This window comes from Arachis duranensis, chromosome 2 (genome assembly GCF_000817695.3).
Source record: "Arachis duranensis cultivar V14167 chromosome 2, aradu.V14167.gnm2.J7QH, whole genome shotgun sequence".
NCBI classification, from domain to species: domain Eukaryota; kingdom Viridiplantae; phylum Streptophyta; class Magnoliopsida; order Fabales; family Fabaceae; genus Arachis; species Arachis duranensis.
This window is the reverse complement of record NC_029773.3, coordinates 90,271,168-90,287,381: the sequence shown is the minus strand read 5'-3', so window position 1 is coordinate 90,287,381 and position 16,214 is coordinate 90,271,168. Positions and strand designations below refer to the sequence as shown.

The 16,214-nt window shown below is 30.7% G+C and overlaps 2 protein-coding genes across 4 annotated transcripts; both read left to right on the top strand.

Annotated features, from left to right (window-relative positions):
• Positions 1–709: 709 nt before the first annotated feature.
• On the top strand, positions 710–6,899 carry LOC107475949 (hydroxyisourate hydrolase). The gene is made up of 13 exons (XM_016095651.3): positions 710–1,022; positions 1,098–1,161; positions 2,940–2,998; positions 3,142–3,217; positions 3,344–3,415; positions 3,524–3,611; positions 3,954–4,212; positions 4,484–4,599; positions 4,988–5,205; positions 5,477–5,505; positions 5,600–5,687; positions 5,859–5,949; positions 6,280–6,899. The coding sequence occupies exons 1-13, from the start codon at positions 864–866 to the stop codon at positions 6,521–6,523; spliced, it is 1,563 nt and encodes a 520-aa protein (XP_015951137.2). The 5' UTR covers positions 710–863; the 3' UTR covers positions 6,524–6,899.
• Positions 6,900–9,114: 2,215 nt separating this feature from the next.
• On the top strand, positions 9,115–15,924 carry LOC107475953 (uncharacterized). Of its 3 annotated transcripts, XM_052257558.1 has the most exons (11): positions 9,115–9,265; positions 9,358–9,474; positions 9,636–9,689; positions 10,914–10,985; positions 11,072–11,221; positions 11,319–11,526; positions 12,640–12,860; positions 13,500–13,626; positions 13,735–14,025; positions 14,123–14,224; positions 15,391–15,924. In XM_052257558.1, the coding sequence occupies exons 4-11, from the start codon at positions 10,957–10,959 to the stop codon at positions 15,766–15,768; spliced, it is 1,506 nt and encodes a 501-aa protein (XP_052113518.1). In that variant the 5' UTR covers positions 9,115–9,265; positions 9,358–9,474; positions 9,636–9,689; positions 10,914–10,956; the 3' UTR covers positions 15,769–15,924. The 3 variants fall into 3 exon arrangements, with proteins under 3 accessions (XP_052113518.1, XP_052113517.1, XP_020991707.1); XM_052257557.1 differs by lacking the exon at positions 9,636–9,689; XM_021136048.2 differs by lacking the exons at positions 9,358–9,474; positions 9,636–9,689.
• Positions 15,925–16,214: the final 290 nt, after the last annotated feature.

The window sequence follows — 16,214 nt, the reverse complement described above, 5'->3', positions numbered from 1 at the left end:
AATATTTTTTTTATAAAGATAAAAATTTTGACTTTTTTTTAAATGAATAAATATGATGTGTTTTCGTTAATGTGGATAGATTGAGTGTTTTTTTTTTAATGTGGAAATAAAAAATTTAAGGATCAGATTTTATAATAAAATTTTATCCATACACAAATTTGATTCTTAAATTTGTGATTAAAATTTAATGTGGAAATAAAAAATTTAAGGATCAGATTTTATAATAAAATTTTATCCATACACAAATTTGATTCTTAAATTTGTGATTAAAAAAAAATTATAAACATCAGATTTGTGATTTTAAAAAAATAAAAAATTATAATATAAATATAAATTTAAGAATTAGATTTGTCATTTTTTAAATTCGACCCTCTAATTTGTAATTTTTTAAATTTCACTCTCCAATTTTTTTATTCTCTTCTACAATTTTGTGATACACCTCTTATCTCTATAATCCAATAAAACACACCTTCTTTTCCATTGTAAAAAATAAAAAAGCGCAAGATTTCATATCACATTTATCATAAAAATAGTTGTTACTCGTTATACCAAATTTGGTATGCATAGCTGTATATTGTAATAATAAACTTTTTTTCCCCCAAAAGACAAAACATTAGAGTCATCATGAACTTCACATATTATATACCCTTTTCATCTACACACCAAAAAAATAAAAATAAAAATGATATATCTTATGATAACATCAAGAGATAAATGTTGACTTTTTCATGTCCACTTTGGTACTTATATATTATGTATATGAATGCAGGGAATGAATGCCAATATATGAGGCCAGGACACCAACTACATGATCAAAGAAAAAACTAGGAATCAAAGATTTAATAATTTAGTTGGTGAAGGTGATGGAGAACAATAAAGAGCCTTTGAGCCTTGTTATTATTATTGGTTTTATGGTTCTTCTAAACTTGGTTTTGGGAGTTGATAGTGCTGAAAAGTTCAGAATCACAAGACATGACTTCCCAAATGATTTTGTCTTTGGTTCTGGAACATCTGCTTACCAGGTTTGTGATCTATCCCCTTTCTTCTCTTCTAATAATTTCTTTTATTCTCAAATCTTATTATATGAATATATATAGTGGGAAGGAGCTGCCGATGAAGATGGAAGAACTCCCAGTGTTTGGGATACTTATGCTCATGATGGTTTGTTTCAATTTCTTCTGTAGCGTTAGATATATAATTATTCATATAATTATTCATGTATTTTAATTTAATCATTTAAATTTGAGTAAAACTTTTTTTTTTCTGTTTATTGTGTTTTTACAAATTGTCCTCTAAGGATAAAAAATGACAAACCGATCTCTAACTATAAAATACACAAATCACTCTTTCTGTAAATTTTTCTGTCAAGAGTTAACGAAAATTGCTGAATTATAATGTTAGTATTGTGATATTTAGCCTCTTCTTAGTCATCAAAACTTTTTCAAATACATCTGGTTCTACATTAAAAAATAAGGACCAAAAATAGATTTATTTTTTAAATCTTTGGAATAAGTAATTTCATAAGTTGTAATATTTGTTTTCAAATTCAAATTCAATTAGAAGTACAAGGACTCTATCTAATATTATTAAGAACGGGGAGTAATACATTTTTGAAAATAGTCAAAACTTAAATCGTGGTTAAAATTACAGTTTATGTTATGAACACTCTTATATATAATATGAACACTCTTGTTATATGAAACACTCTTATTTCTCTGTATATAATATGAACACTCTTGTATTAATAAAAATGTCCGTAGTTCCAAACTATAAATATGGGGAGTAGAAAAAGTCACTTAAATCATGTGTTTAATTAGAACCTGGATAACTTTGAATTAGTCTCAACATTTTAGAATGGTGTACTCAATGATGATGGTTTCCTAAATTTTATTTTCCTATTAAAATTTAGAGAATATATTATATACAATAGATGCCATATATATAGAGTTGACATATCATAGTCGTTGGAATTTAACAAATAATAACTATTTTAATTCAACTTGCATATGCTCACTCAAGTATGAGTAAAATTCTCTCTCTCTCTCTCTCTCTCTCTCTCTCTCTCTCTCTCTCTCTCTCTCTCTCTCTCAATATGTAATAATTGATATACTTTTCTATATCAAATTATTCTAAAATAAAAAATTTGATAAAGTAAAAAATAAAAATCTAATTACCCTTAAAATTAAGATATATAGTAATGAAATAAATTTATAAATTTAATAATAATAGGAAAGCTAAGTGCAGTGCCAGATTTGTACTGTGTTTGCATGTGAATGAAATGTACTAGGGCTAGGTCCAGTTGGTACCAAAACTATGGATAAATAACTTCCCTAAATAATATAGTACAATGGGCCCATCAACACCATCATCATGAAATTAATACTGTTAGATACTGTTTCTGTTTAAGGTTCATACTTCATATTGTGGTTCCATTGTTTATGAAATAATTAAAATTTCATTATTGTTTTTCTTTTCAAAAAGGAATTTAATTTTGTCAGTGTAAAACCATTTTATATTTGCATTCAATCACATAAATGTTACATTAGTAAAAATAAGTAAATAACTATCTTTTACATTAATAGCATAAATGGTCATTTAAGAAAATAGTTGTGATTGTACGCAGAAAAATTAAACTCTTTAAAAAAATACAAAAGAAAAATACATAAAAGAAATAATTAAATTAACATAATGATCATGGTAGCTTTGGTCCTTCAACGAATAATCTTGGATTTGAATTTTGAAAATAGAAAACAATAATCATTTTCCAAAGTTGTGTACTATTAATTAACAGTTCGTAATTTACTTAATGGAATCCTTAACCATTTTTTATAATTAAGAAAATGTTTTTGAAGTAAACTGAGAAAATAGTGATGAAAAAATTGGGAATTACAATTTCTGTTTTTAATAATGCACTCATGGTGTTATTTTTAAATTTTCAGGGTATGTTCATGGTGGACAAAATGGAGATGTAGCTTGTGATGGATACCACAAATATAAGGTCAATAGAAATGGCCCCTAGCAGCCTAGCTTCAATTTACATTCCTGTTTCCTACAATGCATTTCTTGTAGTTCACCTGTTTGTTGAAAGTTCTGAATGGAGTTTTAACAATTCAATTGTGTCTTTGGAAATATGTAATGCAGGAAGATGTGAAGCTCATGGTGGAATCAGGCCTTGAAGCCTATAGATTCTCCATTTCTTGGTCAAGATTGATTCCAAGTATATAATTCTGAAACCTGTATATATGATGAGATACATTGAAATATTGAATGCTTAATTAACTCTCTTTCTTTCTCCAATAACACTTTTCTTAATGCATTTGTGAATAATGATCTTTCTCCTCAGATGGTAGAGGACCTGTCAACCCCAAGGCACTAGAGTTCTACAACAATCTCATCAATGAGCTCATCAGCAATGGTTTGATATGAATTTTAAATTTGAGAAACAAAACCTTGTTTTGGAAAATTTACTTCCAATATGTTCTGTTTCTTCAACTGATTTAGGCCATTGTTGTGCCATGACCAGGAATCCAACCACATGTGACTCTACACAACTTTGATTTTCCACAGGCTCTTGAAGATGAATATGGAGGATGGATTAGCCGTAAAATCATGTACTCTCTTGATCTCCTGCACCATAATGTTGTTGACATTAGTTTATGAAGCTTATTTTGCATTAACAACTATTTTCACTCAGAATATTCATTCTGGAGAGCTACTAAGAACTAAATTCTAGTTATGTACCTTGGTATTGGTACTATCCTTTCAATCCTCTAGTCCCCTTTAATTTCTTATTGCTATTTTCATCTTGCTTAGCTTCTTCATATGATCCTAGGCCTTTCACATTTTTATGCTGGTAAAAACTATGGCTAGTCTAACAATTGTGCTTTATAGCAACCATATGCATACTTTTACAAAATATTAATGGAAAAACTATTTGGTGTATTTGAATGCAGAAGAGACTTCACAAACTATGCAGATGTGTGTTTTAGAGAGTTTGGTGACAGGGTCTCTTACTGGATTACTATCAATGAGCCAAATGTGTTTTCCCTGGGTGGTTATGATCAGGGAAACGGTCCACCACATCATTGTTCTCCTCCATTTTGTGTTAACAAAAGCAAACGTGGCAACTCAACAACTGAACCCTACTTGGCACTTCACCATATTTTGTTAGCACATTCTTCAGCTGTAAGATTGTATAGGACAAAATATAAGGTATCATGCCTAACCTTTTTTTCGTACTTTGCATTTTCAGTTCTGCTTTTTGTTTTTATATATATATATACACAATTTCAGATGGTCATTTCTATTTCTCTGTTTTCACTTTTTAAGTATCAAGAGCTTCAACTTATTGAGACATCTGATCCTTATATTTGCTCTTGACCTGCTAATGTTTATATCAAATTTTAATCTTCTTGCTCAAAGGAAATTTTGTTGGCAAAAAATGTTTACATTATTTGATAGGCACTTCACTTATACCTTGCAGGAGAAACAAAATGGATTTGTTGGTATCTCTGTGTACTCATTTGGGTTCTTCCCCAATACAACTACTGAAAAAGACATACTAGCAGCACAAAGAGCCCGTGATTTTTTTGTTGGTTGGTAAGTTATACACCCTACAAACTAGTTCGTTTTACGCTCAAGGTCACCCTTATTCTCAGTTCCAAGTAGGCCCAAAATTTGATTTCCTTCACTGGACATATTTATACTTTTGTTTGATATTAACTCTGGTTCTGAACATGAATTTTTAGTTAGTAGAATTCAATATGGCAAGAAAAAAATGGTGGTATGATTCGGGCGCTCATACCAGAGTCTAACATATTATATGCCATAAGTATTCTAAATTTTGAGCAAAATTTTTGGCTTTCTAGCAATTTTGCACTTCAGAGTCTCCTTTTGCGAAGAAGTTCTTCAAGGCTTCTCCCATGAAATTTGAGCTATGGCTATGATATAATGTGAAACATATTGCAAAATTTATGTGCTATTTCAGGGTGATGGAGCCCTTGCTGCATGGAGACTATCCCACTTCCATGAAGAAAATTGCAGGCACAAGAATTCCAACCTTCACAGATCGTGAATCAAAACTAGTTAAGGGTTCATATGACTTCATAGGTTTAATTCACTACACAAATCTTAATATCACAGATAATTCCTTGGTTCTGGAGAGCAATCTGAGAGATTTCAGTGCAGATATGGCTGTGCTTATGCGTAAGTAATTCATTGCGTAGCTATGTTTAATTCTAGTGAATCTAGTAAGAGACTGGAGTTGAGAGACTGGAGTTGTTCTATAAGCTTGAAATACTAATTGCATCGCTTATGTTTTTCTCATTCTTTTGTGTAATTTACAACTGGCTGAACTTTGGTATTATTTAGCATTTTTCTCTAACAATTATCATTGTTTCACACAGTCATTCATCTGATTCTTTTTTGAATGATTGGTGGATGAAGGTGAATAACTAGGATTTTACTGGTTTTGTAGATGGATCTGATTTGTTTGCAAATGCTGAGGTAATGATCTAAAAGAAAACAAGGTTTCACATAATTATTTGATTCAGTTTTTTGGTTACTTTGCTGTATGACTAACTTTCTTTGCTTGACTCAGTACCCTATTGAACCGTGGGGTCTGATTGAAGAACTGAATCATTTCAAGCTCAATTATGGCAACCCCCCAATGTTCATTTATGAAAATGGTATATCTCTCTCTCTTTATCTGCAATCTATGTTTTTAAGGGAAAACATATCTTCTTGTGATAAGATAAAGCAACTTGATATTACAAGACATTCTGCATTTCAATCGTGTTTCTTGCTCATAACAATGGCTTGTTGTTGATAAAGACTTTGCTTGCATTTTGTGTGGTCAGGTCAAAGGACAGCAAGCAATGCATCATTACAAGATGTGTCAAGAGTGAAATACTTGCAAGGATATATTGGTGCCACACTTCATTCCTTGAGGTATGGAGGTGCATTTAGATAAGCTTTACAAAGCATGCCTCTAATACTATGCTAAAATTAAATTCTTTGGAATTGGTTTCATCAAAAGCAAAAACTATTTTGAGCTTGGATGCATTATGATAATTATTTCTCCAAAAGCAAAATTGTTGTTCTGTTTTCAAGTTATAGAAAAAACTTATTACTTTTGAATCCTTTTCTATCAATTGATTATGGTTAATCTAATTTTTGAAAAGCAAAATTTTGATCACTTCCATTCTACTTGTCATCCAGAAAGTGTACATTGGTCATATGGTCTCTAATTTTCTGTTGTACCAATTTTTTTTTTTGCAGAAATGGGTCAAATTTAAAGGGGTATATTGCATGGTCTTTCATTGATTTATTTGAGTTACTGGATGGATATGAATCAAGCTTTGGTCTATACTATGTTGATCGAAACGATCCAGAGTTGAAGAGATACCCAAAACTCTCTGCAAAATGGTATAGTTGGTTCTTGAAAGGTAGAAGCTTTGCAGTTGAAGCTATTGAACTTGAGAAGGATCCATCACACATTTCTATTGACCACTTCTTTGATTAGATTTTGCACTAGATCTTCATTGCATAAGGTTGTATCTAGCTATGCTTCAAATAAAATATTCAGAGGAAGTAGTTGTATATAGAAGTAGATGGAAGTTAACCAGCAGAATGTCACATGTATAAGAAAAAGTGCATCAAAGTTCCAATCTCTTGTTTAATTCTCATTAGGATAAATTAAAAATAATTCACACCTAGTCTTTATTGCAAAAATCTTCTTCGACTATTGATAGTGCTGCATAATTTTCCTTGTAGTGTTAGCTAAGGACTAAGATTTATTAAGTATCAATATGTAACATAGCTAAACATAGTTGTTGGGCCTCTTACAAATATTGTATTATTAAGATATTACCAATTAACCATGCATAGACTTTGTGCAACTGTCTGAACAGGCTTCCTCCATAAGTGACTATTTTTCTGGTTTGATTTAGGTATTTAATTTTCATGCATTGTAAAAGAATTTTATATAGATAACTAATCACATATTGTCACAGCAACAAAAATAACTAATTTTCAAATTCATTACTTAAAGGTCAGCTAAACGCATGAATTTAATTAATTAACTACTTAACTGTGTAAAACTTTTTATATTCTTCGTATAACAAAAGTAAACTCTTGACCTAGACCATCTTAGCTTTAGAGGAGTCCATAAAATGAATGAACGTTGGTAGTGAATGGTGAGAGAAACAAAGCTATGATATAGTTTTTTTTACCCATGATAAGGAGACTCGAGCCCGCGATTTCTTAGATGAGTATGGGAAGACTATGCTATTTGAGTTATAACTCATTGGCAAAGCTATGATATGGTTTGAGAGAGGAAAAAAGGCACATTAAAATAAATATGATAAATAATTCAAAATAAAATTCCACTAAAGTGACAAGTAGGTCTTGAAAATTTTGACTTTGGATTAATTAGTCTCTGAAAAAAAAGTATTAATTAGGTCCTCTAAAATAACAAACAATGGTGTTTATATATACTCTTAACTATAATGACATGTCTGTTATCGTCATAAAAATAACAACTTTTAGAGTCAACGCCACTTTCTTCGTTAAGATTTATGATAAATCTAGAGCAGTTGATAAGGGTTATATGAAAACTTAGAAGATACTAAATGCTTCATTATCCAAAATGGCGTTGTTTTCATGCTCATGAGATAGTAACCGATGACGTTATTGCAGATAACAAAACAATGAAACATATGGACAGCTTTATTTTGTTTCACATTATTTATTGACGGAAAGGCATAACATGTCTACTGTTTATTATCATAGAGGATTTAATTGACATATTTTTTTTCAAAGACTAATTAATCTAAAATCGAAATACTCCAGATATAATTGTTACTTTACTCATAAAATTAATAGTAGATTTATTCACTTTAAATTTTATTTGATTTATAAACTGTACTAAAAAATATTATAAATTTTTCTATTATCATTTTGTTTTTCTTTGCAAACATGTTAGTTTTGGACTTTTGGTATGATATTAACGACTATCAATCGAATTAAATATCTTTCTTTTTGGTACGTTAACAAGTCTACTCTTTTTTACTTCGCCAACTATGAATTAACTAGTTTTATTTTTTATTTATTTTTTATTATGATAAATATTATTTAACTGGTTTAACAATCTATCTATTCTTAATATATAAAAAATAAATAGCTAAGTTTATTCATATTATTTTTTAAAATATTTTTTTCCTCTTATTAATACCATGTTAACAATATTGCTTGACAAAATTTTAGAATCAATCACTCAATTTTTGTCAAATTAACTATTATTTTTAAAATCAGCAAAATATATATATATACAAGTAATAGAAATATATACAAATTAGGTTACAAATTTACCAATGATAATAATTAGAAATTAATAGTATCTAACTAAATTTGTAATCTACAAAAAGTCAAAAACATCGAATCCGTATCCCTATATTTATTATATGTTACCGTTATAAATAATATAATAAATTTATAACCCAATAATTAATTTATTAATTTCTATAAATAACTCATTAAATATAATAAACATCCATATTACAAATGTCATAATAATATTATTAATCATAATAAATTTTATATTACAAATATTCAAATTTCATACTATTTTAACTACTTATATAAGTCTCTTATCATTATTCCTTCAAATAACATCAAATTTAGCTCAAGAAATTTATTTTTCAACTACACAACATTTCAAACTTACTCAATAGAGTATTATGAAAAAATTAAACTGATTTTGAAATTCACCAAGAATCAAACTCTTGACCTTTCGGATCTAAGGCTCTAATACCATGTCATGATACCACTCATCCCTAAAGCTTCAACTGATGAAAAAAGGTAACATTGATGATTATATCTCTAATACTCCATAAACTTCCATTGTACACATTGTATAAATATTTCATTCGCTCCTCATTCTTTCCCTTATCAAAATTCGCGTGGTTCGTCTATAAAAAACATTAACACCCACAAATAAAGAGAAGTCCCCTTGCTTAGAAATAATTATATTAGATGAAAATGTATAAAACAAACATATTTATTATATTTTTAAATTGAATTTATAAAAAAAATATTTTAATTATTTTTGCTTTGCCGCCGTTTTCTGTCTGAGAGAAGAGCTTTGCAACCGTCCTGCATCTGAGAGCAAAGCTTCGCCGTGAGCCCGTCGCCGTCGCCGTCGCTTTCGCCGTCGCTGTCGTTGTGAGTCCGTCGCTGTCTCTGCATCCTGCAAATCACTAGATCTGTAAGTTTCTCTTTCTCTTTCTCCCCTATTATGAATCTGCAACTAAACCCTGGAACTAGAACACTGTATCTGTAACTAGCACCGTCGCGCAGCTCTGTTCCATCGTCGCCGGCGCTATCTCTGTTCCACCTGTCATCCCTTCGGTCGTGCCCTTGTCCCCCTCTTGCTTAGGATCTGCTCTGCTCTGTTCTAGGGCTTCTAGCTTCTAGGTATTCTTTTTTAATAATAATTGTGGAATAATTGTTGTTAGTTAATCTGTAAACTTGTTATGGGTTGAATAACTGTTGAATAAGTGTTAATTAATCTGTGAATCTTGCTGTTTTTACTGTGAATTACTTCATTGTTAATGATTCTGATCATTCATCCGCAGAAGGTGATGGGGTCTTCAGGCTTGAATCCTTTGAAACTAAGTGTTGCATGTGGGGTATGCCTGTCTTGTGTCTTCTTCGCTGCTGTGCTCGTTGACCGTTGTGCTGTGTTTTTGTGTTCAATTAAAATTTTTCTGAGAATTTAGCTTTGCCATGCTTTGATAAATTGTGCCAATTATGCATTTCTTGAAATTGGTATGTCTCTGTAGATTCTAAATAATGTGTTTCATGTTTCTGATTTTGATAATTTGAGTAGTTTATGAAGCATAGTTCACTGTTATTGTAAATGATTTGGGACTGCTTTTGAGGAGTGTATGAAGCAGATTATTGCTGTGTTTGGAGTTGTGTATTAATTAAATTAGTTAATTTGTTATTTGAGCCATGTTACAGCTTGTTGTTAAATAAAGTTTAAAGCTTCAATATCCATTTATTAGTTGGCTATGTTAATATTATTAATAAAGATGATTTGGAGAGGGATTGTAGAATTTGTCACATAGGTTTGGAGAGTGATAGTTCTGAGTCTGATGTTCCAATTGAATTGGGTTTGTGCTTGTAAAGATGATTTTGTTGCTGCTCACAAAGTATGTGCCAAGACATGGTTTAAGATTAAGGGGAATTTGAGTATAAATCCCATCTTTACTTTATTCTGTTTAACTGCAAAATTTGGTTTTTGATATGTTTTAATGCTGAATTTGATTGATTCTATGGATATTTTAGATACCTTTTTGTTTATGATTCATGGAATTGAGAATTGGATTGTTTGGTATTGCTCTATATGTATACTTGTTCTATGTCTTGGTGCTGAGTTTGACAAATATTCTCAATTACTTATAGCTATGATTTCCTTCTTGAACGGGATTTTATTTTTCCAAAAGAAATCATAGAGAATTAGGGTCATGAATTGTTTAACTGAGTGATGAGTGTAAAATTGAAGATGATGATGACAGAAGTGCTTGGGAACATTAAACATATATTTGAAGAGTGTTTAAAAAAAACTTGAGTTTGTATTTTGATAAGATCATATGGTTTTGATTGATGACATTTCATGTAGTGTTTTTAAATTTGGAAAATATTTTAAGATTTATATTAGACTATAATTATATTTTAGTATGTATATTTATAATTTATTTATTATTTTATTTTAAAACAGTTTTTTCGGTTGAATTACGGTTGGACCGATTGGACCAATAAATTAGTGAACCAGTGATTAGAGCGGTTTGATAATCGGTTCGGTTCTCAGAACCTTGCATTTGAGAATTAATTTCTTTTACTAATTTCAGGTTCAAGAATCAAGACTTCCGTCGTCTTCTTTCAACGAGAAAGATGTGGGCCCTTCGTTGTCTTCCTCTCAGGTAACTGTCTTCTTCCTCTTCCTTTCTCTCTATTTGTCTTAGCCTCTTAGGGGCTGATTGTTTAATCGTGCGAGTTCTTTCTATAGGAATCGAGTATTGAGAGCTTCTTACTCCAAATCAGTATCAGCTACTTGGGTGGAAGATGATTCTGGAACTTCCAAAAGGGTTTTAACTAGGGATGAAGACTTCAAGTCAAACTTCCGTCTTCCTGTTTCAGATCTTTCTCCGTCACATATGTGGGCTTTTCATCGAGCTTCTCTAATCCTAACCCTAATCTCTTCCTCTTCCTTTTCCTTTCTCTATTTGTCTTTAATCGTGCGAATTCTTTCTTAGGAATCGAGCATTGAGAGCTTCTTGCTTCAAGTTTTACCGTTCCTGGCATGCCTCCCTCAATTTCACTATGACTAGGCGCCAACTTTCTGGTAGCACGACAGATCAGGATGAATCCAGTGATGATGAGTCAGACAAGATGGATAAGGGGGTTGAAGAAGGGAAAATACCAGTCTATATCCCTTGGAAAGGCGCGGCGGCGTTGTTTAAGGTAATTGGATCAAACTATTATTTGCTCCCCATAGATAGAACATAGCATTAAAAGTATTCTGCTAGTAATTAAAACTATTAGATTTATGGTTGGTTTTGTGTAGTACCTGAAGGAAACTGAACGTTTCTCCATAAATAGAACATATCATTAAAAGTATTTTGCTAGTAATTAAAACTAGAGTAATTACCCAAATCAGTCCCCAAGGATTTTAGAATCAGACATTCTAGTTCTCAAGGAAAATTAATACACAGATCAATCCCCAAGGTTTTACTCCGGTAGCCAAATTCATTTTACGGCAGAGTAATTACCCAGACCTAGATCAGTCCCCAAAGATTTTAAAAACGGACACTTTAGTCCCCAAGAAAAACTAATGTACAAATCAATCCCCAACGTTTTTATCTGTTAGATATAATAGTTCTCCGTCCAAAAATAAAATAAAATAAAATAATTACTATTATTAATTGCACAATAATATTGTACTATATTTTTTTGTATTTTTTGGACAAAAATAATGATAAATTTATTCATTAGATTCTTAATACATTTTTTTAATACATATTTTTTAATACAAACATTTTTTTTTACATAGCACATCTTTTAATTATATTAAATACAAAAATAGCAAATGGTTTTAACCTTGAATTTCTTGTAGAATAATCTTTAATAATTTTTTTATTATTATTATTATTATTATTATTATTATTATTATTGAGTGACTATATATATATAATGAATAAATTTATCATTATTTTTTCAAAAAATGCAAAAAAATATAGTATAGTATTATTGTACAANTGTCTAATAGAGTGAAACGTTAGAATTGATTTGTACATTAATTTTTTTTGGGACTAAAATGTTTATTTTTAAAATCTTTGGGGACTGATTTGGGTAATTACTTTGCCGGGAAATGAACTGGGGACTGATTTGTCTGCCAAAGTAAAACTTTGGGGATTGATCAGTGTATTAATTTTTCTTCGGGACTAAAATGTTCGATTTTAAAATTCTTGAGGACTAATTTGGATAATTACTCTTAAAACTATTAGATTTTACTGAAAAACCATTTATTTGAATTAATAATACATGTTGGTGCTTATTTTATTTGAAATTATGCAGATGTCTAACAGTGACAAAAGAAAAGGAAAACAAAAGATGACATCCAACAATAAAACAAAAAAGGTGAAATTGACACGACTTGCTGAAAGTTTAGAAGAACCAATAACATCCAATTCTACCACTACTCCATCTGCTACGGCCAATACACTTCCTTCATTACATGCGTCTTCAAATGTTGAGACAAGTCCAAGGAAGCCAAAACTGGACTTGGTAGGAGAAGGGTACGTTTATATAGAATAAATGTACATAACAATTAAACTACTTATTTAATAGAATAAGAAAATAGATACTTATTCAGATATAAATAATAAAGAATATAATGATTGAATAAGAAATTAATTATTATTTCTTAAAAAATAAATAGATCCTGAAAATCTTTATTAATTTGTTTTGAATGGGTCTTATTAGTTATTAATATATCTCAATCTCAATGATATATATTTCTGATTAGTTATTAGTAGTTTTTAAGGGTATTATAGCATTTTCTGGTAATTACAAATGACTCTTGAGTTCCCCCTAATTTTGTATTTTTTTATATATTTAACATTTAACCATGACAAACTGCTTTGTAATATACCATTGTTCATTAATTTATTGATGTCCACTATAAGAAGATTTCACTCCTTTGGTGCTTGATCTGTTGTCATCAACAGATTTTGTTTTGTGTTTTGTGGGGATAGATATACTTCCTTTAACAATTTTTTTGGATTTAGGATAAATTTTATTCTGTTTTTACTATTAGAACAGGGCCTTATCACTCTAAGTTTACTTCCTTAACACCATACAAGACTACAATAATTTTATTTTTTGAAGTTAACCTCTTATATTGTATTCCGATTGATATTAAGTAATATCTACAGATTTTTACCTTCACTTACCGCGGCTCATGCAATCTCGGACATCATTAAAGGGCATTACTCTCAGCCGTGGCCTTCGTGGAAAAAGATACCAGATGCTACTAGGAAATTTTGGTGGGAAAAGTTCAAAGTAGGTTTTAGAGAAACATGTAATCTTTGGTAGATTAAGAATTAGTTCTAAGTTTGAAAAATATAATATATAAACTTATAGCTATTCTTGCTTGTGTTGATTATCCAGAGCAAACATCAGTTTTTTCCTCCAGATCTTTATTGGGCTCGAAAAAATTTTGAGAGGCGAGGTGTGGCATTACTAAAAAGTTTGTTGGGAAAAGCTCGTGCAAGTCGTGTCAAACCTCAATGGATAGAAGATGATGTGTGGAATTCTCTCTGTGCTTATTGGAATACTGACACTGGGTTTCTAGAAAAGAGCGCGCAAGGCAAGTCAAATCGAGCATCTAGTTGCAGAGGATTTGGAGCGGCTCTTCATACTGCTGACCCAATTTCCGTTACCCAACACAAAACTAATATGGTGATGTTATAGAAAAATTTAGATCTTTTATGTTATAATTTTATACACTTCAATTGATAGTTGATACTCATAGTTTTTTAATTTATATGTTTGGTAGAAAAAATCATTAAAGAGGACTCCAACACAGTTAGAATTGTTTGCGAAGACCCACAAACACAAGGATGAGACACGGGTGGATAAGAAATCAAAACATATTCAGGTGAGTCTATTTTAATCAAAATATATATCTCTCCCTCCGTATATATTATTTTAATATTGCATTAGGGCTAGTGTTTTAGCTCATAGGGCTGTTCTGTTATTTTTTATCAACATATATGCCCCCTCTGTAGTTGTAATATTTATAGGGAATGCAAATATCATCATATTGTATTGGTGCTGATGTGCATTAGTTGTAACATCTTTTTGGAAATTCCAATAGAGAGAGGCCTTGCAAGTTGTAATTAAACTATAAATATAAGAGGGAATGAAAATATCATGTTAGTAATATAAAATCAGCCATATTCATAATTACTGTTATTTGTTATTAGTTGTAGGAAGAGAACATATTACATAGATAGTAATCTAAAATCACACAAACACAATTATATATTCTTCTTCGCAAAGAATATATGCATTTATTTACAAGTCCCACCCCATAACTTATTATAAAATCATATGGCATGCTAAAATAATATCATAGAAGATATAAACAATTAAATGAGATGAGTTTTAGTTGTTGTGATGTGGGAGGTCATCAGCAACAAGGAGGTAGAAAAGTCCCATAACACCACTATGCAGCTTAGTGTTGCTGTAGTCAACCTTCAAAGTCAAAACTTCACCATTAGAGATCTTGATAGAGCCAGGTTGAGGGTAGCAAGTTGTCATTCCCACCAGGTACCCTTTCTCATTTCCTGCTTCACTTCCATTTCCATATTTTGGTAGTGAATTGCATATGACTCTTCCATCCTGAAATTAGTTAAAGTAAAATTAGTTTGGCAAAAATATCTTGTTTAGGAGTTAAACATCAACCACCAAAGAACATTTATGATTCTATGCAATAACATGAGTATAGTGATGCTCATAGCTAATCCAGTGTTATGATTCTATGCAACTTGATTTTCTTTATCTTTATAGGTGGAGTATCTAACTAATTCCCATGACTGTTGACATTTATCATTAGCAACCGTGAACTTTGAACTGTTTATTTGACCGAATCCTCCAAGAACTTAATGAGTCTTTGAGCTTTGTAATTGTTACTTAACATGCTTTATTTTTAGTTTTCAAAGATGGCAGGATGAATTTAATTTTCATTGAGTCTTTGAGCTTTGTAGTTGAGCACTTAACATATACTTTAATTTTCTGCATGCATGACGGGATGAATTTAAGAATGCTATAGAAGAGGCTATACAAGAAGCATCTGAAGAAGGAAGTAATGCACCAAATGAGATGGATGTGTGGTATGAAATAGCCACATTTAAAAAGGGAAGAATTCATGGACTTGTAATAAAATTCACTGCAATTGGCTCCAGTGCTCAGTCATCTGATTGGTTGCGAAAGTTAGAACATGAAGAAGTAATGAAGAGAATGCAAGAGTGGTTGCGAATGTTAGAACATGAAGAAATAATGAAGAAAATGCAAGAAGAGAATGCTGACTTAAAAACTAGGTTGGAAAAGATAGAAAGAAGACTTGATAAGCTTCTAAATAGGATAAAAAAGCTTAATGTTAAAATTCCGATTTCTCAACTAGAAGTTGGACAAATATAGGAGATGATGAAGATGGTGAATGTACGTCTGAAGAGTGATTAGTAGTTTGTGATGCTAGTTAGTTAATAGAGTTTAAATGATGTAATTAGTAATATGAGAGTGTTGCGTACTTATTATTGTTGTCTATGATATTGAATTGATGAGTTATTTTGGTTATTGTTCAAGTGTGTTATAATATTTTGGTTATTGTTTAAGTGTTATTTACTTTTATGTGTTAAAAGTGTAGGTTTTTAGTTGATGGGTTTTCAATATTTGATGGTATAAATGTAAAAATTTAGTAAAAATGATAATTTAAAAAAAAAAAGACTAAAATGCTTGATTGACAGGTCCACACTTAGCGACCGAATTAGAGACTAAAATGTTGGTCCCAAATTAGCGACCGAAACTACGGTCGCGAATTGGATACCGAAACACTGGTCACAAATTAGTGACCGATTCAGCGATTG

Excerpts from the sequence above, each read along its gene's own strand:
- LOC107475953 (XM_021136048.2), top strand. The coding sequence starts at position 10,957 with ATGTGGGCCCTTCGTTGTCTTCCTCTCAG. Across the intron at positions 10,986-11,071 it reads CTTCGTTGTCTTCCTCTCAG|GAATCGAGTATTGAGAGCTT; the intron begins GTAACTGTCTTC and ends TTCTTTCTATAG. Across the intron at positions 12,861-13,499 it reads CTGGACTTGGTAGGAGAAGG|ATTTTTACCTTCACTTACCG; the intron begins GTACGTTTATAT and ends TAATATCTACAG.
- LOC107475949 (XM_016095651.3), top strand. The coding sequence starts at position 864 with ATGGAGAACAATAAAGAGCCTTTGAGCCTTGTTATTATTATTGGTTTT. Across the intron at positions 5,506-5,599 it reads ATTTGTTTGCAAATGCTGAG|TACCCTATTGAACCGTGGGG; the intron begins GTAATGATCTAA and ends TGCTTGACTCAG. Across the intron at positions 5,688-5,858 it reads AATGTTCATTTATGAAAATG|GTCAAAGGACAGCAAGCAAT; the intron begins GTATATCTCTCT and ends TTGTGTGGTCAG.